Genomic DNA, 26,346 nt, shown 5'->3' on the forward strand with positions numbered 1-26,346 from the left:
GTCCCACATGAACACTGGTTCTGTATTAAGGATGCTGGAGCACATGCTATGAATCCTGTCTTCAGGAAGTTAAGTGTGGAGGGCTTGAGCAGAACCAAGGTCATGTGCTATACAGCATGGGGCCCACCAGCCTGTGCCACTTGGCCTCAAGGCCAATGCCCTGTTTCATTTTGCCATATTAGCATGGCTGTGTCCTTACATTAATTTTCACTATGTATACTACTAAATGTAGTAAATTTACTACATTTACTATTTTAATATATATTAAAATACCATACAATATTTTACTATTTACCTTTATAATTTTTACTATATGATTTCCCTTTTGATGCTGAGGTCACTGAAGTCTCCATGCCATCCCCTCTGGTTCCCTACTTTACTCCCTAGCTTCCCCACACAGGTGCCAGACAATCTGTCCTTAAGATCCCCAGTGCTATGTCACAGACTCAACTTCCAGTTGCCAGTCCTGCACCATTTGCTGGCCTAAGTCTCCCTGTCTCTAAGGTGGTGTCTCTACCTCTGTTCCTGAGCCTGGCAAGAAGTTCTTGACTGTAATCGTCCGGCCCAAAGCTGGGAAAGGTGCCTCCATGACACTCCTCATGAGAGGCTGCACCAAGGCGGGGGAAATGCCCCGTCTCTTCTCAACCTCATCCAAGATCTGAAATAAAAGCATGAAGACACAAAAACATGTAAATCAGGAGGAGGCAGGCAACACCAGGAATAAAGTGCTCCAGCATCTACATTCTCTCCTTAACCTAGCATCAACACAGAGCCTTGAATCATAAGGAAGAAGGTTAAGGATCTTCAATTGCACCTTATATTTCCTTCAGCAAGAGAAACCCAGCTCCAGTGAGGTCAATGGAAAGCTTACAATTTGCAAACTCCCCACCACCCTCGGAGTCAGGACTCCACCTTTTAATCTCTCAGTGCTTGTGTTCCAGTAGTTCTGCTAAAGGAACAAGGCAACAGCTGACTATCTAGGTTTCCTTTTAACAGTGTTTCTGCTAGGTTCTGGAACTAGCATGCAGTTGCCTTGCCAACACCATTTCAGGCCCTTTCTTCACCCATCAGCTTCCCTGATCCCCATCCTTCTGGTGTTGACTTCGCTTTGAGGTCCCTCTTGGCCTACAGCACAAATTCCCTCTCTCTCCCCCCTCACCTTAGAGAAGAGATTGAAGCATCCAAGGCGACTCACAATGCAGTAAACTTCTGGGAGACGCTTCCCTTTCCCACTGGGCTTTCAAGACAAACGCAAATACACACACAAGAAACACCAAGAAAATGTCAGCGTTACAACTACTGTAGAGACAGAGTGACCGGTCTCTTAGTTCTGCAGCTTGCCGCCTGGCTCAGAAACTCGCAGACATTTGACAGCATGCTGCTGATGACAATACCTTAAGTCTGGCTCAATCCCTGGTACGCCAGAAACAGTGGGGAGAAATGGGCACATCCACAGTATGATCCCAACCTTCCCAAGTCAAATGACTAAGGCAGGTCATACTGCTCTACAGAGACAACTCAGCTTACAGGACTAGCACAGGTTTAGACAACTGTTCGGTAGCTGTCTAAACCTAAGGGAGACAAACCCTATCTTCAGCTTAGTGGTGGAACAACAGTCCATGGTCATAACGTTAAGCACTGGTGTAAAGAAAAGGTGAAAGAACTATGCCTGGAGTGGAGGATGGTATTCAGAGAGGGACTTTGGCACTGAGCAGAGCAGAAGAGAGAAAAGCTGCTCTGCTACCGCTCGCTCTTTCCACACTGAAAGAGAAGAGCAGCAGCTTTCCACTTTCCAGAACGGGTGCCAGTAACACCAACCCCACAGAAGGCTGCACCTCTAGGAAAAGAAAAAAATAGGAATAATTACCAGCAGCCTCCTACAGTATCCAAATCGCCTGCTTCCATCTTCCCCCGTCAGGACAAATGAGAACGTCTCACTGCAGAAAGAGAAACGAGAATGACAAGATACCCATCACCCACATGAAAAGTCTCTGACATACAAACCCAATAAACCCACAATCTTTTTGCATTTGCAGTACAGCCTGCTCAGGGCTCTGCCCAGTTTTCTGCTGTAACAGGTCTCATATTTAATTAGCTTGATATATAAATCTGTTTCTTATGAATTGGGATACAAAGTACAGTACTTACCTGGCAAACTGATGGATGGGGGCCCAGTCCTTTGCATCAGGGAAGCAAAACTGGGGAATAGCTTTCAACTGATCTTCTGCCTCACGCATGAATTTGAACGAGCGCTCGAGCTAGCAGAACAGAGAGAAGGAATGTTTCCAATTAGTCATGTGGGGATGGAATGACTTCAAATATTTTTCCTGTGACAAATGAAGAGGTGATGACAGAGGCTAAGCTTCTGCCTGGAAGATATTAAAACTTCTGTGATTCTGGCTCACCTAATCTTTAGGTATCTTAAAGTAACTTTGTGCTCCCAGTTCCACCAAGCCCTGCATCTGCAGCACCTGCCCCTGCTATATTGCACCTCCAATCTAGGACACATCTTCCAGCAAGGGGTGAGAGAACTGAAGTCTGAGGGGAGCTCTGGTTACGTCCCATTTACAAACACTCTGTCACACTGGCTCTGTGTTCCTCCCATTCCTTGTTCCCCATTTTGAGCTAGACTATTGGTGAAAGCTGTGCCTTCCCTTTAATAACACGAGTCTTCTCCCAAGCATTGGTTTTCTTTAAAGAGAAAAGGGGGAGAAAGGGAATAGCTACATAAAAGTCATAGCCAAGGGCAGCAAAAGATCTAAATCAGCTGCTCTTCCAACAGTGAGGAATATCATGACAATTCTCAAGGGGTGACTGCAGCCCCTCTATCTTCAGTCTCACTGAACACTGACACAGCAGAGGGGTTACTGATATAATGTCCAGTCAACAAAGAAGCTGTGGCTTCTCCAGCTCTGCAAGTGCACCACGCAGTCTGAGACCTGTCAACCAGACCTTCCTGACAGGCACCGCACCTTCAACGGGAACTGCTGGGTAACCTCAGGGATGTAGGCAGCCCCAGCCTGCTTCTTGTGCAGCGACACCACAACAAAGTACTCAAACAGCTGCCTCTCTTGATATTCGATCAAGTCCCGTTCCAAGGTTTGGTACCGCGGGGTTTGCTTCAGGCGAGATTTCACATGCACCAGGCGCTGGCTGTGAGCTACGAAGAAAAAGATTAGAGATCGTGACTTTGTCTAATTCTTTGCACAGAGCACCAACAGCGCTTTGCAGAGACTTAGGGATAAACTTGAAACCACCTCATTGCATTTACTTTGTCAGTGGCTGAGTAAGAAGTGGAAACCATTTGGAAGCTGCACTATAAATATTGACAAAGACAGGACATAATCTTGTGAGTGCCATCACCCTGAAGAGCTTTGGCAGCATAAGGATTTCATGGATAGCTTTTACAGCTGAAGACAACCCAAACTGAGATCCATATGGGACATGGTGTAACAGATAATGTCTGGGCATTCATCCTAGCATTCATTTATGCATCTTTCAAAGCCAGAACAGTTAGGTGATTGATCACCTTTGTTCAGAGGAGGCTGTGGGTAGTGATCCCCATGGTTTTACAAGACCAGCACTGGGGTATTGGTCGGGCTAGGGTTCCACTGGCTCAGTAACACTAGGGACTCCCAGCTTCAGTAACGCAGGCTGGGCTGTAGGCCAACAACAAAAAAAAAAGTGAAGAGAGGTACAAATGAAAAAGGCTGGCTCATGCCAGTCCTTCCTGTGCCTAAAACTAATCTCTCAGGACCATGTTTCTACAAGTTCACCCAAGACAATGGGAAAACAAGAAAAACTGCCAAGCAAGCTGTAATTGCAACACACATGAGCTGTGGGACAATAAACATTCCAGCATGGAAAGTAATGAAAAGCTGCCTGCTGAGAAGAGACCAGATGAGATTCCCTAAGACCACCCCCCTGCTTTGTTTTACAGTCGCATCCCAAATTAAATCTGCATGATGTCTCCCTTACCCCTACTACAAACGAAAGAACTAACTACAAGCAGAGACTACAGCACATTCTCACAACTGTGCTTTTTGTGAATGCGGGTGGCAATGCAACGTTTTGACAGAAACAACAACCACAGGGGTACTGCGGGAACTCCAAATACATAAGATGTCTGCCTGGGAGACAGGGCTTCCTGAGAGATGGTATATACTTTAGGACAGACTCTTGACCTTTTGTCTGGTAAAGCTGTGCCAGTCGGGGACTATTCCAGACAATATAATTTAAAGCAATCTTGAGGTGCCTCTTAAATCAGAGAGTGTAACAATCCCTGGACAGTTAAAGCCCTGGAAAGATGGCTTAGACTCCTTTCTCTCATCACCTATTATGCTATTTGCTCTAAGGCTGTAATTCTTCAAAAGTTTTCAGAAGTGGTTTCTCTTTTACCAGGGACTTCAAAAGCAGCAGTGTCATAGCAATGCTGAGGGCTTCTGAAAAGCTCGCTCAAGCTCTGCATTGTTTATATTCTGTGCAACCTACTAAAGATACCAGGATTTTACTGCTGTCATCATGGCAGAGTTTGTCTTTGAACATTTTTCCTTCCCAAGGGTCAGCACTTACGGCTCTGACATGCAGTCTGATGATTGCTGCCTGATGATTTACTGTGTCTCAGATGATGTACAGTGACTTGCTAAGCAGAGGTAACTGGCTAGTGTGTTTGGTCTGTTAGGCAAAACATACAAAATTGAAAGTCCTAGATAAAAGAGACTTGCTAAATCATCTCACTTTCCTATTTAAAAATAGGAAAGTCGACAGTTCCACAAGGCATAAAGCAAAATACAGGTGTAGCTAGAGCAAACAGCAAGTGCCAGAGCTCCTGTTCACAGTTACACAGACTTGCACAATCACTCAGATCCAGGTATGGTTCAGAGTCCAGTGCTGTTGGATCTAAGGTGACTTCATGCAATCTCCATCATCCCCTCTACAGGCAGTTCCTAGCTGCAGTTATACAGATGTTACAGAGAAACCCAAGGTGCTGCACATGATTCACTAAGGCAACCAGTAACAGACAAGAGTTTGAGTCTTCCTGGCCACATCTACACTGTCTTTCTCAGCTACATCTGAACATGGGCTATATTTCACAACATTGTGTTTCAAGACAGTTGTGAATGTAATTTCTGCGCAATCTGGGTGCAAACCCTCTCTCCCTGTCTCCAGGCTAGCCTGAGAACTTGTCAAAAGGTAGGTGGTGGCAGCAATTTTCAGCTTGATCTTGCTAACACAGCAGTACAGATAAAAGATTTCCCAATGCAGAGGAGAGCAAGAGCATACAGTAGTGCTTGTGTGGGAAGCTGTGCTCACATGAGGGTACTCAGTCTGAGGTTTCTGTTCTGAAAACCTGAAAGAGGGTAAGGATGAGCACTCCTAAGCACAATGCACTGTGGTTGACACAGAGTGGGAACTGCTGCTTATCCCTGTCTTTTCAGCTTGGGAACTGACCTGCTACCCAGATCAGGTGTGCACGTGAGTCAGTAAACTTTGGAATCTGAGGGAGTTTCCATCTTGCATTCTAACTTTGCCAGGACTTTGAATTTGCCATATAAATTCCAAAAAGACTGTAATGCCAACAGCATGTCACAGGGCTAATTACCAGTACAAGAAGGTTTCAGAAGAGTATTATGGAGACCAGTATGCCATATAGCTCTACTGGAGTGAAGCAAGGAATGTAGTGCTTTATCCCAACTCAGACAATACAGAAGAGTTTAACTAGCAATAAATCCTATAGTGCAATTCTCTTTTCCTAGCTAGCCAGTCTGGCTGGTGGATCTTCTCCCTTAGTAAAAGCGTAGTGGGTTTTCTGAACACCCTCTCCCATGCAATACTGCCTCTGTCAGTCTGGTCACACATTTGTGACTGTGTACGTTGAAAAACCTCACTGTATTTCCACACTGTCCAAACCATCTCCTAGGAAAGGCACTGCAAAGAGCTTTGATGGGAAATGGAACAGATGTTTGTTTTGGACTCCTGTAGTCCTCTGCCCATGAATTTTCTTCTGCAGTACTGAGATCTTTGTTTTCTCACTGTGTTCCAAGTGGAAACAAGCTCCTTCTCCAAAGGCAGAACACAGAGGAGAGATCTTGACCCAGGATCTCAGAGCAGAGTGTATCAGGAGCCATTTGCTCTCTTCACACATTTGTCTTACCTTTCAGCTTCTCTTCAGTATCACTGTCCGATTCACTGTTTTCATCTGTAACTAGGAAAAAAGAAAGGGGAAGATGAAGTAAGTAAAGCCTATTTATAACTGTGCATTTCTTATCACTGGCATGAGAAAGCCAGGCCTGGCAACTTCAGGGGGAAAACAGTACAGATCCCAAGGGCCTCGTTCTTTTCAAGGGTGCACATACCCACAGACATTTAGCTTACCGACCTTGGTATCTTCCCATTCATTCACAGAATAATAATAATAAAAAAACCAAACAACAAAATAAATTTTGCACAGCCAAAAGAGTTGTATAAAGAATAAAATGGCAGAGTAGTATTTTATCCAAGTCTGTATAAGCACGACACCAAGGCAAAATACTGATTAATATGCAGTAGTTTGCAGGATAAGGGATAAAAACAAGCAAACAAACAAAAAAAAACAATTGCCAGACTGAATCAGACTCAAGATCTATATGGTTCAACAGCCTGTTCCTGTTAATGATGCCTTAGACGCTTCAGAGAGGAGTATAAAAATGATGTAGAGAGAAGTCTGGGATGCTTCCCCTGAAGGTTCATATAAACACACTTGTCCACCCTGTGGGTGTATATCCTATATAAAATAGGATAAACAGTAACAAGTAATTGTGGGAAACAAATAGAGCTGGTGGTCACCTTTCACTGGAAATTAGGGTGTCTTGGGAAAAAATACTGTGTTGGAAATATATCATTTTAAGTTTTACAGAGATGAGATGTTTAGAAGTAATTGCTCTGAAGTACCTGAACCTTTCTGACAAGTTGTTGATTGACAGTAGGAGACTTAAAGTCTCAATCTTGCTATGATGGAGATGGTCCTACAGTCAAGTCTAGAAACCCTGATGCCCAACTGAGGCTATTTGTTTATTGGGATGCTGAAGGAACCAGGACCGTTTCAAAATCTACTATCTTCCATTGGACAGTTCAGTAAAGTGACACATTGCCGCAAAATATTTTGATCTCAACAAATCAGACTCTTTGGACAGAACATTCCTCTCCAAAGCTTCCAGCCTGGTCCAGAAATAAACATCAAAAAGGGGGGACATTTTTGGTGTGACCTATAAGGTTATCATGTAAAGCCATGGAATGAAAACGAAGCAAGAATAACAAAAAAATCCTGTTTTAATGAAAGTCTTTTGGGCAGAGGAACAGCCTTTATCTTCCCAAAAGAAAGGGTGGAAGCCCCAACTCAGTCTCACCCTGGACTGTAAGAAGCACTAGAAAACGTCACATAAATCATTAAGCCAGCCTAAACTCTAAGGCAAGTCCTAAAAAAGTCTTAGATGTATGATGATTCAAAGTTCCTTTACCTTTCCCTGAATTGCTCTCTGTAGACTGCGATAGTCTCTTGACACGTTTCTTTCCCCTTCGTGCCTCATAAATGGCATTGATTTTCAACACAAGCTGCTCAGCAAACACACAAAGAAACAAACAAGGTTATTTTCCTCCCCAGGAAAGAAAGAAAGTTAGAATTTCATGCGAAGTGCTCTGTTTTCCAACCCTGGCCATACTGAAACTCTTCACCCAATGGCCCAGAACTGACAATTACCAGCATTTACCTTGCACAGCAACCTGCACCTGCGCTGCCAACAGCCACGCTCACTCTGGTACAGAAGCAGTACAGTCATGCTGGCATGGCAGGAGCCTAAGATAACAAGCCCTGATGAAAGGTCAGGCCTTAATGGACTTCCACACTGTGTGGCTGTACGAGCTTGATGGTGCCCACCTGGGCCTCTCCATACTGTGGTCCACACTCCAGGGAGCACCAGAGGGTCCCTTGGGAACCTGCCCTGGTCTCCAGGTTGAAAAGCAGAAAACTGGCTGGAGGATGACAGCAAACATTAATGTCTTTATGCCTTTAACATCTGTTCTGGGATGTGCTGGAAAAGCCTTCATACCAAGCGTGGGGGAAACGTATCATACAAAGAATGCTGAAGAAACCGAGATGGGTGGGAGCCAATGATGCTGAAGTACTTTATACTAGTGGTTTTCTTTGCAAATCCTTTAATCTCTGGCCTCCTAGCTGACCAGGAGACAGGACATTTCAGCGTTGGGCACAGCTGGGCTTAGTGGCTCATTCAGTGCCTCAGATCTCCCTATCCATCCCTGAAGGGGAGTGGAGTTGCAGAAGGACCATGCCAGGCTTCCTCAAACCTCCTTGAGCAGAGCTGCCTCCTTGTCAAGGTCCCAGGCAGGAGCAGCAGGACATGGCCACAGCATTCAGATTTATTCCAGAAAGTCTGGGATCCCTGCACACATGTTTTTAGAGCTCAAGGTAAGAAAGGCCCACCACACACTTGGTCAGGGAACTCTGAATCCATATATTTAAGTGAGAGGCAGGATGCTCTGATGTGGATGTGCAGCCTCCACCCAGCTGCCCAGCTCAAGTCTCAGTTTGATCCTGCCACTGACACAGTAAATCTCAGTTCTGAGCTTGCTCTGCAAAACTGCTCAGGAGCACTGCTTGGTAAATATATACTTGTAATCTCCCCTTCAGTTGACATAAAAGTATGTGCGAACACACTGGTAGAGCTCAAGCACATGCACAGATGTGTAGGCATACTGGGAAAGAAAACTCTAGACATTTGTAGTCTTTGGCTCATTCCTGAAGAGCTGAGGTATACAGAGAGGGCATTCAAAAATCAGATAGGCAAACACGAACATGAATCTGGCAATGAGGAAACAAAGAAGATACACAAACACATCCCTTTTTCCCCAAATAAAAACTGTGGGCTCAAAAAAAAAAAAAATCACCACAGAAAGTCCCTGGTAGCCTCTGCTTGTCCTGCAAAGACTGGGATAAGCAACTATGTTTTTATACCTGTGTTTTTGAAACGTTCAATAGACAGACTACTGCCAAACCTTATTTGGACTGAATACACTTCCTGCTAGATCTGAAAGAAAATAAAATTGCAACGGAGTCATGCTGTATCCAAATGTTAAGTAGGAAACGTTGCTCCAGAAAATGCTCGTGACTACAGACAACTCCTTTTGTCACTCAAATGTCAATATTTTCATTGTTCACCTACAATCACACGCCACCTTGAATTAGAAACAGCCAATGCATGAATCAGACCTAGCAAAGAACAACAGATTGCCAGGAGGGAACATCAACACAAGATACAGACAAATCTGACTGCCTTATCCATCAAGCAAAGAAGGAAATATGATGGGGTATGTTTTTTGCAAAAATATTAATTGCTTTTTTCCCCTCTAACAAACTTCAACTTTTATCCAAAAATTAAAATGCCTTTTTTTTCTTCTTATTTTATCTCTCCTGACAATCACGATATCTCAGATGGAAAAATAACTTCTTCAAAACTTGCAGAGATGTTTGTGAGCCTTCTCCTTCAGGCAGAAAGGGAGTTAAACACAAGTTAGGTCAACTGCCAGGACAACAGCTATACTGCAGGGATGCCACATTGGAAACTAAAGAAAACATCATCTCATACTCACATTCCTGCCTGGAAGAAGCCAAGCAAAAGAGAGAAAGCCCTAGGTTTACCTTGGGAATCTTCCTTCTCCTCTTGCCATTCTGAGGGTCTCCCAAGGAGAAGAAGGTGTCATCTGGACTGCTGGGGGTTGAGGGAGGGCTGATTTTGGATGGTGACCCAGTCCCATCACGGCTCAGTTTCCGTATATCTGGCAGTTTGAAACTCCGCCGCTCTGAGTTTTGCCGGAAAAAAATGGGCTTGGAAAGCAACTGGAAATGGAGGAGAAGGAATGAATGAACACAGCACCTTATGTACCTTTGCTTCATTGCTAACACTGTCATGGCAGTAAATCCAGTGGGGCAGCCACAGCACTCAGCTGGCAAAACAGCCCAAATTCTGAGAACACTCCCAGATTTCTGCACACACAAGGAACTTGCCCAGCTGCCAGGCTAGACCAGGACTATCTTGACTAGCAATTTAACCATCCCATATTCATTCCAGACCAGAATGCAATCTCAGGGGTTGGCCAAGAAGCCTTGCTCCAGCGTGAAAAAAAACCTCACAGGACTTGTGTAATCCAGAGGCTGGGACTGTAAACAGGACAAGACTAACCAACCAGCCAACCACAAACATTTGGGATAAGGAGCAGCTAGCTAGGAGGAACAGAGAAGCAGTGAGACCACACAAAGTGCACTGTCAGAATAGTTGTCTTTGACAGTAGCCAGAATTAAATATTTCAGAGGAGGGTACAAGAAATGCCATGATAGACAATTATGGAGACTAGTTTCCTCCAAAGCCCATTAGCAAGTTCAGTGGGAGCACAACAGTAGATATTTAAGTACCAGCATAAAGTTCGTAAAGTACCTGACCAAAAACAGCATCAGAGAAGCAGAAAGCTCAGCTCCAGATAAAGGAAGGTGTATTGGGTTTGTGTGGCAAGGTTTTGGTAGCGGGGGGTGTTACAGGGGTGGCTTCTGTGAGAAGCTGCTAGAAGCTTCCCCTAGGTCCCATAGAGCCAACGCCAGCCAGCTCCAAGATGGACCTGCAGCTGGCCAAGGCTGAGCCCATCAGCAATGGTGGTAGAGCCTCTGTGATAACATATTTAAGAAGGAGGAAAAAATGCTGCACAATGGCAATTGTAGCTGGAGAGAGGAGTGAGAATTTGTGAGAGGAACGACTCTGCAGACACCAAGGTCAGTGAAGACAGAGGGGGAGGAGGTGATCCAGGGGCCAGAGCAGAGATTCCCATGCAGCCTGTGGTGAAGACCATGGTAAGGCAGGCTGTCCCGCTGCAGGCCGTGGAGGTTAATGGTGGAGCAGACATCCACCTGCAGCCCACAGAGGATCCCACGCCAGAGCAGGTGGATGCCTGAAGGAGGCTGTGACCCCACGGCAAGCCCGTGCTGGAGCAGGCTCCTGGCAGGACCTGTGACCCCATGGAGAGAGGAGCCCATGCTGGAGCAGGTTTGCTGGCAGGACTTGGGACCCCATGGAAAAGGACCCACGCTGGAGCAGTTCGTGAACCATAGCCCGTGGGAAAGACTCACGTTGGAGAAGTTTGTGGAGGACTGTCTCCGTGGGAGGGACCCCACACTGGAGCAGGGGAAGAGTGTGAGGGGTCCTGCCTCTGGGGAGGAAGGAGCAGCAGAAACAACGTGTGATGAACTGACCGCAACCCCCATTCCCCATTCTCTTGCACCGCTGGAGGGGAGGAGGTAGAGAATTCAGGAGTAAAGTTAAGCCTGGGAAGAAAGGAGGTGTGGGGGGGGAAGGTGTTTTTTAAAATTTACTTTTTATTCCTCATTATCCTACTCTGATTTGATTGGTAATAAATTAAACTAATTTCCTCAAGTCAAGTCTGGTTTTGCCCGTGCAGTAATTGGTGAATGATCTCTCCCTGTTCTTATCTCGACCCATGAGCCTTTAAGTTATATTTTTCTCTCCCCTGTCCACCTGAGGAGGGGGAGTGATAGAGCGGCTTTGGTGGGCACCTGGCATCCAGCCAGGGTCAACCCACCACAAAAGACAAATCACTTCTCACCAGAAAGATGCTCACTAAGAACTCTTTTTGTCATCTCCTACAGAATGTCCCAGCAGTTATGACAAGGTTAAGTCACACCTTTTGTTGGCACTGTATCTGCACTCCCAGAGGATGGATCTATGTGAGGCTAAGCAGTGTGGGGGAGAGGTATCCAAGCTAATTCTGAACAAGTCACAGCAGCACCATAGCTGAGGCAGCATAATGGTCTGTCTCCATCAACAGACACACTCAGCAGAGCTATTAGCCAGACCAATTCATTCATTCAGTTAGCTCAGGTGCCTCTGGATGGTTTGGCAGAAGATGCTCAACTCACAAAAACACTTACTACCTACAGAGAAGTCACACATTAAAATGAGTCTGGGAAGAGCCTTCACTCTGAAGAATCTCATCCTGCACTAGTGATATAAGCTACTACTGAAACTCTGTGCAGACCCATTCCCCATCTGTCTCTAGCCTGGGCAGGCTCTTCAGCATGATTCCCACTGCAGCTGCAAACCCATTAGTTGACAAGAGAGCTGCAGCACTTCTTTTCCAACTGATGCAGATCATGGCTTTTAGATGTCAAAGCACTGTAGTGTAACATAATTAATCCTATTCAGCTCTTCACTAAGTGTCTCCTGCTGGGAACCGTATCTATGGTAAAAGGCATTCTTGTGTAACACCACAGCCCCCTTTTGATAGCACAGGTGGGAAATCAGGGTGCACAGGTGATTGCAAAGCTCTCTGAGGGAAATCAACTTCATCCCAACACTCATATATAGACCCTTGCTGCTCTAGACCTAACTAGCAACAAGGAGAACAGATTGAGAACCAGAGAACAATTTTCACTTTTAAGTGTTGAATTATCCAAAGAAACCTCAGTTGCTGATTAAGCTGGTTGGAAAAGAGCAACACATCAAGAAACACTGCACGTCAGACTTCTGAAAATGTTGGGTAACAGCTCTAATAATAGCTGCAACTTGGAGAGCATGGGAAAACCCTTTGGTTAGGAAAACCGTGTTTAGATCCCTGCTATCCACTCTGAACCCAGCTGTTGCCAGGATGACTTCTGCTGTCACATTGCCCCTGCTGTTCCAGGGTTGAACTATCTAAACAGACAACAGGAACTACAGCTTGGGAGGCTGAGAGCAGGGCTGGCCTTGGTAAGCCCTGAGCTCTGGGCAAGAGGTGCAGACCAATGTTTTACCTCTTGTTTTGGTTTCACTGCCAAGGAGAAAAACAGCACCAGGCTGTGAGCTGTGCTGCTGGTGAGGACATCCTTTTAGTATTGGCCCCCTAACCAGGGGACTGGCATTGCATTAGTTACCAGCACCCGGTCTCATCAAGGAGAGAGCAAAAGAGGCATCCTAAGGGAGGGGGCTGCAGAGGTATCTTGGCATCAGCACAGGCAGACTGTGTACTGCCCACTGACACTGAGCCAAGACCACTGCAGGGCTTGATTACCCAAGCACTTAAATGCTGTCTTTGAGGGGAGGAAGACCTTTCCTGCACTATATTAGCAAAAGGTTTTCCCCCCTACCAGGGGAAGGTAACCCTGGAGTGAAAAAAAAATGAAAGCCAACAAAACATTTGTATAAGGGAATGCTGTTTTTTCACCTTGCTACAGGGCAATAAACCCTCTCTTATCACACCATACTCTGTGGTAAAAGCCAAAAAGGAAAAAACCCTGACATGATGAAAGTCATTGGCAAAACTCCACTTTTTCCACACAGGACCTGGATTTCACCCAAAAACCTTCTGGAGCAGGAGAGGTGACCACTTGAATCAAAGTACCTTAGTGGGAGTCCCAGGTACAGAAGAGGTGGGGGATGCTGGGAAAGTCAGGACACATTTCTTCCCCAAACAGCGGCTGTTGGTCTCAATGTCTTCATAAGGGTTTTCCTTCGATGGTGGATCTGCAGCAAAAAGCCACAAGCAAGAGACTGTAAGTGCAGAAAATCCTTGAGGTTTGCCATAAAAATCTGTTTGGGGATCTGCTGGCCTTCTCCCACCTCCCACATCAGTCATAAAGACCTGTTCTCAAGCATTCCTGCAATTGCTTCATTCTCTCCATAGCCCTAGAAGTCCAGCTGCTTGCTGGACAGCATCCAAACCCTGACACTGATGTATGCAGCTATAGGAATGTATCACAGATACGACAGATGAAAAAGACCCAGCAAGTCCTCAAGTTCATTTCCCTGTCTTCAGAGGAGCTGTGACGTTCTCATCCACATCAGTCTGTAATTACATTTCCTTCTTTCCAGTCTTCTTCTTAGAATTGTCCAAATGAAACTGTGAGCTGAAGACCAGCATAAGGGTCCTCTCTCCTCTGTTTAAACTCCACATTTAGGGGGACCTCTGGTCATCATTTAAGTGGGGCTGAAGCGATGCACTCCTCTTGGGCTGACTCTGCAGAAAGATTTAATCCACTCTCTGAACGTGGATGTCTGTCACACAACACAGGTTTGAAAACACATCTACCAATCACGGATGCCTCAATCTCACATGCCTCACTTTAGAAAGAGGGAAGGATTCACCTCACCTAACCCAGGCCATCCAAAGTCAGGATGCTCTCTCCCTGGAGGCGGGAGAGGGACACCTCTGAAGTAACATTCAGCTCATTCTTACCTAGGATCCCCTCAAAAATACAAGGCTTGAATGACCACACAGAGGTGTCCCTTTCTTTCCAGTGATTCTGGAGATGAGGCACTCAACTAATCCAAGTTTTAAACATCCAAAATTACATATAATGAACTTCTTACATCCCACTCTTCAGCAGTGCTGGGAAATGCAAACATAAGTGTGTTCAAAAAGAACAGACAACTCTGAAAAAGCAGGTTGTGACATCTCCATCCGAGCATCTAAGAAACCAATGACAAAGGCTTAGCCCAAGCATCTGCAATGGGCAGGCAATTTCTCTCTTCATTGCCATCATTTCATGCCATCCCAGTGGACAGCTGGGACTCGAAGCAACTGCCTTTCTCTTATTGTCATGTAATGCTTGGCTGAGAGCAAAGACTGGAGGTCAGTGATGGTGCAGGCCTCTGGAGCAGGGACTGATAATGGCTGTAGGATCTGTTTAACTGGCATGCTCCCACCTGCCTGCCCTGCTGGGGCAGGAGTGTAGCTGAAGTCTTCAGACAAGGACAGAAACTCAAGTCTTTTCCAACACTGTCTCCTGCAGTGGCTTGGTGATACCCAGCACTATAGTGGTGCTCTGAATTCACCAAGGAGGAGAAGGTAAGCATGTGTGACACCAGCAAAGCAAGTCTGCGAGAACATTTTGTCAGCAAACATGCTCCTCTCCCTGAAAGTGGCTCCACTCTCTAATTCCAATGGCACACTTCAGTACTGAAAATATACTTCACCTGTCACATAACTGGACAGACTGGAGAAAAAAGAACAAGCTTGGGTTCTGTTGCCTGCCCCATCCTCAGCCTGCTTGGCAGCATGTCCAATCAGCCTCAGTCCAGAAGAACGAACACCGTTTCCCTCTTTTTGACAAATAAACCTTGTCATCCATCTGCCCAGTACAATTTCCAGTATTTCAGGTAAGCAATGGCAAATGGGTAAAAAGATGGTGCATGAAGGGAATCTTGCTGGGAAAGGGAACGGTTCTCCCACCAACAGCAAGTCTTGGTTCCCCCTCCATTGGTGAGGTTTTCACATGTTGTTTATGTTTCATGGACAAAACAAAACTAGCTTTTTTTGAGTTATCCCTGTCCACCCCTTTTCTCAAGCTTCCATCATAACACCACCAGGACTGCAGGAACCAATTAAAGATCACTGACTCCAGGCAAAGCCTAAACATGCAGCAAGAAAACAAAAAAAACAAATATGCTCCATTAGCTAACAATTACCCATAACTTTGTTTTCTTTTGATCTTTGCAACTAAAAGCTGGCCCGGAGAGGAATTTCAGCCTGGTATTTGAGTTCTCTGCAAGCTTGGGACACAGGGGTATGCTTGTGTTTGAATGGACGGATTTGCCTATACAGCCACTCTGTAATGCTATCCATGTTATTCCAGCTGATGAGGTGACCCTTACTCAGTGGTTTCTGAGACCTCCCATTACACCCCAACACAAAAAAACCCAGCAGCTGCTCAGGCGCTCCCTGTTCCTCTGCCCCCCTCCCCCAAGTAAAGAGAAAAAAAAAAGGCAAACATGGGGCCTCTATCTCCACAAACAAGGCTGACAGCTTCAAAAATGTCAAAACAGATGGATTGGCATCACCTCATTTGCTATCAGTCCCAAAGGAACATGATTCCTTTGAGAGATCTTTCTCATCAAGTATGATCAGATTTTATTCCTATCAAAATAATAATGCCCTGCCTGCTCCTGAGAAGGCGCAGCTCCTCCCACGCCAAACAACACAGACCACCTTTGTAGGATTACAGCTGTATGGCGAGAGCTGATGTAGCTATCCTCTTCCTATTCTGCTAAACTCAGCCAAGAGCTTTAGACAGCACCAGCCTACAGCTGCTAAAACTTCTTAAGGCTTTTTCAAGAGGGATACTTCTATTCTGTGTTCCATAAAAGGCCATCTAACTCACAATGTTAAAACACACTACATAAATTGAGACTGTTACAGGAAATAATCTTCAAAATGGCATTGATCTGCCATCGAAGTGAGAGAATGAAACAAAACTCAGTTTCAAAGATTGTGGGAGCTAGTTTCTTAATTTCAGTGGCACCTGGAGCCATACACAATCCTATTTCTGAACCGTGGAATTGACTTCGAGGCTATGTTTTCAGACTGTTCGCATTATCTCAGCAGTGACAAGCTTACCACAATGGACAGACCAGAGCTGTGAGCATTAATCCACAGGACAAAAGGAAGACAGAGGAGAGATGCCAGCAAAAAATAAAAGCTGGTTCCCACATGCCTCAGGTTCATCTTTGAAGCTGATGAATTTTGAAATATTCCATCCATTTTTCTTACTACTTGCCAATAATTCCTGTAAAATGTGTCTTGGTTTGCATTTGGACAATAAACATACTTTATTCAGCACCTCCGGTGAGTGCCTGTTGACCACAAGTCTTCTCAGTTACTCAGCGTTAGCAGTCAAATCCCTCCCCTGTCCAAAGCTCCTACCCAGTATGTCCTGTCCAAAGCTCCTACCCAGGATGTCTTCATAGACGTTCTCCTCAGATAAAGTGCGTGTGAGGGCCAGCTTGGTCTGCGCGTACCAATCCACCCGGCCGTTCTCAGACGATGACTGCAGCAAGTCTTCAAACTCATAAGACTTCCTGCACCATTGATGGGAGGGGAGAAGGAGCAAACAGGAGAGTGATACAGTTAACCAGCATTTATAACCAAATCACAGCTAATGCACTTCTCCAACATGCCACACAGCTGGCAAAATGAATTACTGAGAAGAGAACGTTTCACAGCCTCATCCCATATAAAGCATGAAAAAGTAACACTGAGATTGGTTATTTTTATCAGCCACACAAATAAATGTGGCATTTTGGGGATGCTGTAGATAATCTGGATTGTCATGACAATAGCACACTGTGAAGATGCAAGTGTTAAGTGGCACATCCTGCAACACTGCACAGAACCTTAGGCCATAAGAGGTCCCATTTTCAGCACAGACCCCACCCTTGGCAGGAATAGGGGAGCCCCAAAATCAGTTCTCTCTGAGCAATACAGGAAAGCAATACTTGCATGCAGGATGGTAGAAAGGGTAAAAACAATTAAGTGTCCTCCACTAACAAACCTGGAAAGTTTCAATTTCCTTCCTGCACCCAAGCCATGAATTTTTAGGTGACAGTTTATGCAGAGGGAATTAGAAACAGCTGTGCATTTTATGCTCCCCACCCCAAAAATGTGTGACAATCATGTGGGAGGGGAGAAAAGGCAAGAAAGCACTCTAGAAGAATATCTACATATCAGATTCAGTTAGAGGAATAGGCTTACTATGAAGAGTGAAAATGCTGTGGTAGTCTAGAGATTATCATTCCAGACCCTGTTCCAGACCAGCTGTAGTCATTTTGTAATTAAACAGATTTTCTGCTAGAAAACCAAAACAAAACCCCAAACCCCTCAATCTTGGGCTTGAAGCTTAAGCCACGTAATACAGTGACCTTAAAGCCCAAATCTGCTGTGACTTATCCCTTCACAGTCATCCTGTGAAGTTGTGCTGGCCACTCATACATTCTCAGAGAGATGACTGAGTGCTGGTTATTGCCAGCAAGGCTCCCTGGGGATTATCAGTAACCAGGGAAGATCCATCTCTCCCAGAGAGATACAGGAAGGTGGGACTCCACCATCAAAAGCAACGCCTTTGTGAAACACAGCCCAGTACCTGTGGTCAGCATTGTTCTTGTGCTTCCCACTCCAGAGCCTCCTGCTGACAGCTGATGGGGGAGGAGAGGAGGGTAGAGGAGGGGGAGGAATGGATGGCAGAGGGGGTAAGTTTCTTTTATTCCTAGCTGCTGGCACCCAGTCCTCTTCCCCCTCATGTTTGAAAGTCCGCCGGGGCTTTGGCAGCGGGTTGATGAAGGGTTTCTTCTCTGGCACTCCTGGCTCTGTGTACACATTCTCCACTGTGCCATCCTTGGATTTCGCATGAGAAGTTCTTACCTCTTCTAGAGTCCCAAAAATTGGCTCACTGATTTCAGAGTCTAAGCCAAGAAGCCTTTTGTTGAGCTCAGCCCCACACATGCTCTCATGGCCCTCAGGAGCAGTGTGTCCTTGTGTTGCCTTCTCTTGCAAGCACTGCGGGGAGTAGTAAGTACCAGGCAACTGTGGCTGCAGCTCTGCTGAGCCATCTTTCAAAGCCTGCTCTAGCTTCTTGACCTGACTAAGCACTGAAAGGTTCTCCTTCTGGACCTCCCACTTCCCACCTTTCACCTCCTTGCATTTTCCAGGGCTGGACTCCACTTCCTCATCCTTCTGTGTTTCCCCCTTTCGCTCTGCTGCCTGCCCCGTGCCTTTCGGAGTTCCTGCTTTCCGCTCATTCTCTTTGCCTGCCCCTTTGCACTCCAGTTCCCAGTTCATAAGTCTCTTGGTCTCCACTTTCCGAGTCACCAGTGCTTCCCCACTTGTCTTCTCAGTTACATAGGGCATCTTGTGCTCCTCTTTAACTCCCTGCTCCTCCTCTCTGCGAGGAGCAGACTGTGTTTCCTTTTTCCCTTCCCATTCTGAAATTTTGTCCTTGATGCTGAAGGACTTATTCCTCAAGCCAATTTTTCCAGGTGACCGTATATTCTGAGTGCCTCCTATCTGCCTCCTGATGATTTTACTGTTTTCTTTAATGTTCAGATCCACGGATGGGTCACTGATGATCATTTTGGGACTAAGCATGTTCTGCTGAAAGCAGTCTAGCCTTGGATCCAGCATCAAGTTCTCCAAGGCTCCCAGTGGGCTCTTCACCACAGAAGAAACTGGTTCAGCTTCAGGTGTTAAGCCCAGGGTGACAGAGGCACCTTCAGAACATCTCTCACTCAAAAATCCACACAAAGGTCTTTCTAATTTCTTCACAGCTGCTGTATTGTTTTTATCTGCAAGCTTGATCCTACACACCAAAGACAAAAAGAGAAGAAACATCACTGCCATTGCTAACCCTTGATTTAGTCCATCAGCTCCACAAGCTCTACTCCTAAAGCTGACAACAGCAGAGGATGCTCAAACCAAGCACTCGAGAGATGGGCTTATGGGGGAGGACACTCAGGGAAGGGTCCTCCTAGCCAGAACACAATGCTCTCCCCTCTTGTTACAATTAAGACACAGTTTGAAATGAAGTCTTTCTTACTTCTAGCAGAAGTAGGTGGCAGGTGAGAGCAGTAATTTTCGTGCATCAGACATGCTGATACCCATGAGAGGTTTACCAGCATTTTTATGTGTGTGTTCAGAAGTGCAGTAGAGTTTTGGACATCGTCAGGGCATTAAGCAGGTCCACTGCAAATAAATGCAAAATGGACCATTTGCAAACAATAGCAAAATTGCTGCTGTTGAACAGAAGAGAAATCATACGATGCAGCTGGCATTCCTCTAGTGCCTGCTCAGAGGATCTCTCTCGGTCCATCCAAATGTTCCCCAAACGCATATTAATGCACAAAGACTGCACTTTTATTATTACATTTCTATGGCCCTGCCATCCCAGGCCACACGTGGGCTTGGGTTCCCATGCACCCAGACACACTGCTTTGGCCTAGAGCATGTGACATAGCACCCAGACACCAGATTGAACATTCTTAGAGCAAAGGATTAAACGTCTTCACTGTTTGAGTCCAAACTGCACCAAAAATCCCTAATATATTTAGTCTAGGGATTTCCAAGTGTGTGATATCACAGTATCAATATTGTGATATTTTATCAATATAGTAAAGTTCCAGCTGAACAGACAGTTATTCCAACACAAAATGTTTCTGAACCAAAGCACTCAGCCATGTCTTTGGGGTTTTCCTGGGCTTGGGAAAGAGCACCAGGACAACACAAGGTAGTTACTACGATGCAAACCCGTATCATTAGATCCATTTAACCACGATCCCAACACGGAGATTCAACTTGGGAAACTGCTCCATTAACTTAAATGTATCAAGTGTCCCTCTTCCAGAACTTAGTGCTCTTGTAGGAGCATCCATGTGGATACCCTGTGTGCTGGCAGGCCTTGAGCTTTGTCCTGGAGTTAAGCAATGCTGGCAGCCATTGCAGACCCAGTTGTAGTGCAAATTGAGTCTGGGACAGGTTTCTGAGCAGAAATGGGACCCGAGCCAGATACTGTTCTTCCCTAGCCTCACAGATATTTAACTCCTGGCTGTCTCAGTGACAACATCAAGCTTTGGTTAAGAGCTGGCACTGTGAACACCATGACCCTTCCCAAGGAGCAGGGCATCGCAGTGCAACTGGTGGTTGGACTGTGCAGTAGAAACTAAGGTTGGACACTGGGAAAAACCTGCAGTGGGTGTGGACAGTAGGGTTTGCCTGAGGAGTCTGTGGAGTCTCCAGTGTTGAAGATTTCAAGTGCAGGAGGGGCAAACATTGACAGGGATATCATCAGTACAAACAGTCTTGCCTTGGGTCAGACCTCTTCTAGCACTGTGAGTCTAGAACATTATCAGTCTGACTGGATGCTAAAATGCACAGCGTCACAGTCCTGAAATGGCAATAAAACCACCCGAGACCTACAGGATTGTGTTTTAACATGTGAGGAGAGAGGGACAGTGCAGAGCAGAGAGAATGTTTCCTTCCTTTGGTTTTCTTTCTGTTGGGGATAATAAACACAAGCAAAGCACCCTGGCACTGAAACATAGAAAGCTCTCACCTCTCAACAGACTTGCAGACACTGCTTTCAGACTTGCTGCTCACATCGGCCGCCTTGCTAGCTGTCATCATGTCAGCACACAGCAGGGCAGCAGGTCACCTGCAGACAGACACAAGGAAGAGGCGTTGCTCTGTGCTCAGCACCCTTCTCTCTTCCTTCTGTACACACACACACAGACACACGTATGTTTCTCCTTGAAATCCAGGAGAAGAGCAGAAGCAAGACATGACAGCTCTCTGAGGATAGCCTCGGTTTCCTCCTCTGCGAAATGGGAAGAGGGGTGATAGCATTATCCCTCAGAAGCCCAGGGAGGAGTCAACGGATTTTGAGGGCAAAAATTATCTTCCACTGCTGTACCATGACTTGAATATGGAGCACGTTTTATGAAGGCTTTTATTGTTGCCAAAGTCTCAGCGGATTTAGATTTTCTTTCCTCGCAGAAGACTAAACCAAAAACATTTTAAAACAACCTGTGTTAAAGGCCACATGACCAAAGTGGTCCCTGTGCATGCAACACTGTCACAACGTCCCCAGCTTGGGACAGAAAACATTTTAGGCTGAAGAGACACTGCACTGCAGCCACTGGTTTCCTTCTCTCTTGTGGGCCATGTTAGGCTGCTTACTGATCTGATTTCAGAGGACAACTCCTCGTGGGGTAAGATAAATCAGTCACAAAAATGAGTGATTCCGTTTGCCTCCTGATTTCTAGCATTCATGCAGTGACTGTCCCTCTCTTTCGAGTACTGCTGCTACCTGGTCAATGCAACACACTCCGTCCTCTTTTTATTGCCCCACAATACTCTTACTTATTAAATAAAAAATAAAAGAATTAATCTTATTATTATTCCCGTTAAATAAAGAATAAAAGAATGACAAGGGGCTCACCATCTCGTAGGCAATACCTGGAAAATCTGAAGCCTCTCAAAACTGTCCACTGGCTGGTCTGCCAGATACTGCCCTGCCATGCTTAGCATTTGGCAACAAGACCAATTACCTTGGGAAATTTAGTAGGTTCTTGTCATTAAAGAAATAAAAACCACCACACCAGAAGCAGTAAAGAACAAAAGGATCTCTCGTTTCCACTGTTCAAGTATTTTGGGCAGAGAGAGGAAAAAAATAAAAAAAAAAAAAAAAATCAGTCTTGTTTGTTCGCAGTTTTCTCTCCCTCCCTTTATCCCACACTGGCAATGTTCCTGAGGCGAGGAGTGAACTCTGGGTCAACTCTATGTGTACACACTCGGGGCAGCTCATTGCTAACCATTTAGCGGACTCTCTTTCCCCAGACAATAAACCCCCTTGGCTTCTCTTCCTTGCTAGTGGAACAAACACCCACTTCACTTTTAGACACAGAACAGTGTTGCAACACTGTCAAGAAAATTTACCAGCCCGAGGAACAAAATCTATTCATCCATCAGTTAACTGTTATGGATTGAGAATAATGAAAAACTAATGATCCCTCGCATCCCTGGCCAAAGAATGACTCACCCAGGCAGCCAAAGCAGATTCCTGCAAAGCTGCAGCAGAGGCTGCTCTGCACTTGGCTTAGTACACCCCTAGAGCAGGGACGGTCCCTTCACTCATCACTCATTTAGTGCCTCGCACAGCAGGGTCAGTGGCCAGAGCTCCTCGGCACTGCCTTTAGCAGTAAGAAACGTAACAACAATGGGAGCTGGCATACCCACAACTCCTGTGGCTCCACTGCAACACCGAATGTTTGCTTGGGATGAGCTCCTCTGTCTCGATAAGATCACACAATTTCCCCATCAGGAAACTCCATCTCTCAGCCTTTTCCAATAGTCCCCTAACAAACACTGCCTTGAAAACGAACGTCTGGGTATGAACAAATGTGTGCTGGTGCTCAGCACAGTCATGTACCTGACATACCTCCTGTGGGAGAGGCCAAAAAGAAGATAATACAGAATAAGAGGTGCATTCGTTTGTTCATCTGTAGTGGATGGGACAGACCCTATCGCCCTTGGTGAGCAGAAGTGAGGCACAAAGCAGTTGCTGAGTGCTGCAAAAGAATCTCCTGTGAAAGGAGCACCGCTGCGATCACCAGATCAGCATGACTTGGAGCCAAGGCCAGAGGGACATCTGTCCCCCCCAGCCACCACGTGTGGCAGGAGTAACCAAAGCAACGCACTCACACTAGGCAGATTAAAGTCAGCAGGCCAGGAGCTTCCAAAGCAGCAACACATCAGATGCTGCAACGTGACAACAACCAGGTACCTGCTGACGCCGACACACCCACTGACAACACAAGCTGCTCAGGGGAGTAAAGTCATTCCTAGGAGATACACAGATTGCTGTGCCTTCACCCTTGAGCAGCAGGGTATACAGGGTATCCTCAGCATCACCTAGGGGACTACTGTAGCACATTAGCTGGTCCTGCCCAAAAGAGTAAATATTTATCTAAACGTACTGGAGGACATGAGGGGAAAAAAAAGAGTCTCCTCTGGAATAAAATAGCAGAAAATAATAAGGTACCTCCCAATTACTCCAACAGTCACATAATCTGTTTGGGGCCAATCCCAAGCCCAAATGAATGTCAAAGGTGATGGGGTCATCTCTTCTGTTGATAAGGTCACCAGAAACAACTTGCAGGCCTGACCCACAGGCGTTACCAACACCTGACAAGAGCAAGCTGGGATGGCAGTGATGGAAAATTGCCTCCAGTAGGAAAACAAAAGGTAGATCTTCTCTACCAAGGTTTGGCTCCACAAGGCACCCAGAATTAACATGACAGTTCACTGCAAAGGGCAAGGGGAGCTCCTGTTCCTCCTGGCTCCCCACATCTCTGCTATGATCGACCACACACTACCCTGATTGTGTGCTGGCTCGGGCTCTCTTTGGAGCACCTCTGTGACCTGCTACAGGTCACTGAGAGTCTTAGACAAAGCAGCTCACGGAAGGGGACCAACATACACCCGATCTGGTACAAGGGAGGTGATGAGACTGTGTGGACAGGAGGGAAACAGGAAGGGAAGTGGGGAGAGAGAGCATGAGAGAGTGCATGTAGGGATGGGGAAGGGAGACCTGCCAGAGGCTCAAAAGCATTATCTAAAATGCTCTGCTTTCCTGCTTCATGTGCAATGTGACCAGGGCCCTACAAACTGCCTAGAAGAAACAAGCAGGGCTGAGTTCAGTTAGCAGGCAACCCGAGAAGGACATACATACATCAAGCTGGTACTTCTTGACCGATTGCTGCTTTCTCTAAAAACCACACAAGAACGTTCTACTGGCAATGGGAGGCACAGCCCTGTGGCAACCCAAGCCCAGAGCCACTGCTCCTGGCACGTACATCCTGGAGCAGCAAGGCCATAAAAGGGGAGAGAAGACGCCGAGCCCCATTTGGAGAGCCTCGACACGGCAATTTATTCAGTAATCCCTGCCATTGTTTGGGGGAACAAAGCAGTCATCTGATATCGTTTCAAAATCAAACTAGGAAAGGAAGGACAGGGGAGGAGGCGGGAGGAAAGAGGGAGGGGAGGGAGCTCTCAAACCTGTTGGCCGGACCCTGGGAAGGATGTGAAGTCTCCCAGCAGAAGCCTCTCGGCGTATCTCCCACACGCACCCGGCCTCACAATTCCCAGGGCCATGTGATAGGGGCTTCCTGCTACCAAGCTAAGCAAGACCTACCCCGACCTCTCTCTTCCAAACAGAGTTCCTGCCTGCTTTGTGTTCGCAAAGAGGCGTTTGTTTACTGATCTATCATTGGCATGCAGGAAACAGCCTTGAAATGAGCTGTAATCATCTGTCTCCAGCAATAGCTGTTTGGCTTTCTTCTAATTTAAGTCTTCCTCCCAACCCCCCTTCCCCAATGCCCTCTTCCCCACTTCCGATCAAAACGCTTTTGGAGTATGCACATCTGGTTCAGGGCACTAGATACTACGCGATGTTTCCAAAGCAACCGGTGAATAAAAAAGAGGCGCTGACAGTAGGCACGCTCCCACCCCCAAAGGACAGAGAAGTCTTCCAGAGAAATACGAGCGAAACTTCAGGGAGAGGAAGAAACCAGCTTTGCCTGCTGCACTTGGTGCAGCCACCAGACAATGACAAAAGCCAGAGGAGCACCAAATGTCCTGCAGTCTACATCATCAGAAACGTACGCAGCCAGCACGCGGGTCACACACGTGGAGTCTTGCCTCCGATAAGGTCAGGCAGTGATGGCAGCAAGCCTCCCAGGCCTCCCTTCTTTGCTATTTTGTTTGTGGAGAATAAACCAAGCATACCTCAAAGGGTCTTGTGGTTTGGGGATGGGTATTACCATTGCTGCGTGCTGGAGGCCATGTCTCAAGATTTTCTTTGCTCTGTTTACTCTGCACCTCGGACAAAAATTGGATCCAAGTCCATAACTGGGATACTAGCCACACTGCTGGTGCATATAAACAATAAGGCTTCACAGCACCAGGAGTGACCTGCAGCTGGTCAAACTCTCCTCCAAGAAGAAAAAAGACACGCTGCGTTTAAAGCCCACACACGCGTTCTTCTCCTTGATGCTCACAGAAACAGTCTCTCCAGTTACTTTCACGAGTAACCCCAAGCAGCCAGACAAAGCCTGCAAGTGACACCTCTCCGCTCCTGTGCTTTACAGAACAAAGGATGCAACATACAGACAGCAACAACGAGACAATATATACCATACATATATAAAGAACAGGAAGGATGCCAAGAAGACAAAACACTAACAGGAAAATCGTGAGTAAGGGGAAGCCAACAGTTAAAGACTTCAAGGCTCCCTCCCCCAGCCCTCGCTCTGTTTGGAGTCCATTTCCCTTTGGGGGAAGAAGCAGGCATGAGGACGCGTGCTTGTGCACGAACACACACACAGAGGCCACTGTGTGGGCCCCTGTGCACAGTCCCAGCACCAGGCAGCATCCCTGGGCCCAGGTACAAGCATGCTGCCTTCCCGAGGTCCCCAGCAGCAGCGCAAACTCAGGGGGCGAGCCCCCACAGAGCAGGGAGGACACTAGCCAAGTGGGGATGCAGCTAAAGCCCAGAAGGGCAATGGGACCCAAAAGCAGGCTCCCTCGGCAAAGCAAGATGCTTGCAGTGGGGGTGCCCAATGCCAACCCAGCGGCAAGGCAAGGCCAGTCTGCCCTGACCTGGCAGCCTCGCACACGAAGGCCCGACCCCCAGCTCGTGCTCTCCTGCCATGGCTCCTAACCCCTCTGCAGCCCTGGGCTGCTGCCTCTTTCCCTCCGCTGTAAGGGCTCCCAGGAGCAGGAGGCAGGAACTCCCTGCTGCAGCACAGGGACATGCTGCTGGAAAGCACTTCCCCGGGCCGGCCTCCCCAACATGGCCTGGCGCCTTTGGGCAGCAGCAGTCACTTGGGTGGCCTCCTCCAGCAGGAGACCCCAGGCCCACATGTGTTCATGCTGGTCACACAGCCAGGTGCTCTGGTCTCATGTACCAGGGTGCAGCAACTCGAGACA

At 46.6% G+C, this 26,346-nt stretch overlaps 1 protein-coding gene across 2 annotated transcripts in view; it reads right to left on the bottom strand.

Annotated features, from left to right (window-relative positions):
* DENND2A (DENN domain containing 2A) overlaps window positions 1-26,346 on the bottom strand; it is a 62,817-nt gene that overhangs the window by 16,405 nt on the left and 20,066 nt on the right. The window contains exons 2-13 of one of the 2 annotated variants that reach the window (XM_072872049.1): window positions 20,912-21,010; window positions 17,951-19,162; window positions 16,762-16,889; window positions 13,435-13,556; window positions 9,692-9,889; window positions 7,497-7,590; window positions 6,155-6,205; window positions 2,973-3,160; window positions 2,149-2,258; window positions 1,868-1,937; window positions 1,160-1,237; window positions 518-658 (exon numbers count right to left, since the gene is read on the bottom strand). In XM_072872049.1, the coding sequence (XP_072728150.1) occupies window positions 518-658; window positions 1,160-1,237; window positions 1,868-1,937; window positions 2,149-2,258; window positions 2,973-3,160; window positions 6,155-6,205; window positions 7,497-7,590; window positions 9,692-9,889; window positions 13,435-13,556; window positions 16,762-16,889; window positions 17,951-19,162; window positions 20,912-20,982 (2,463 nt within the window). In that variant the 5' untranslated portion in view covers window positions 20,983-21,010. Of the gene's footprint in view, window positions 1-517; window positions 659-1,159; window positions 1,238-1,867; window positions 1,938-2,148; window positions 2,259-2,972; window positions 3,161-6,154; window positions 6,206-7,496; window positions 7,591-9,691; window positions 9,890-13,434; window positions 13,557-16,734; window positions 16,890-17,950; window positions 19,163-20,911; window positions 21,011-26,346 lie in introns of both variants that reach the window. The other variant, XM_072872040.1, reaches the window with a different exon arrangement.

Source organism: Ciconia boyciana, chromosome 1 (assembly GCF_034638445.1).
Source record: "Ciconia boyciana chromosome 1, ASM3463844v1, whole genome shotgun sequence".
NCBI lineage: Eukaryota > Metazoa > Chordata > Aves > Ciconiiformes > Ciconiidae > Ciconia > Ciconia boyciana.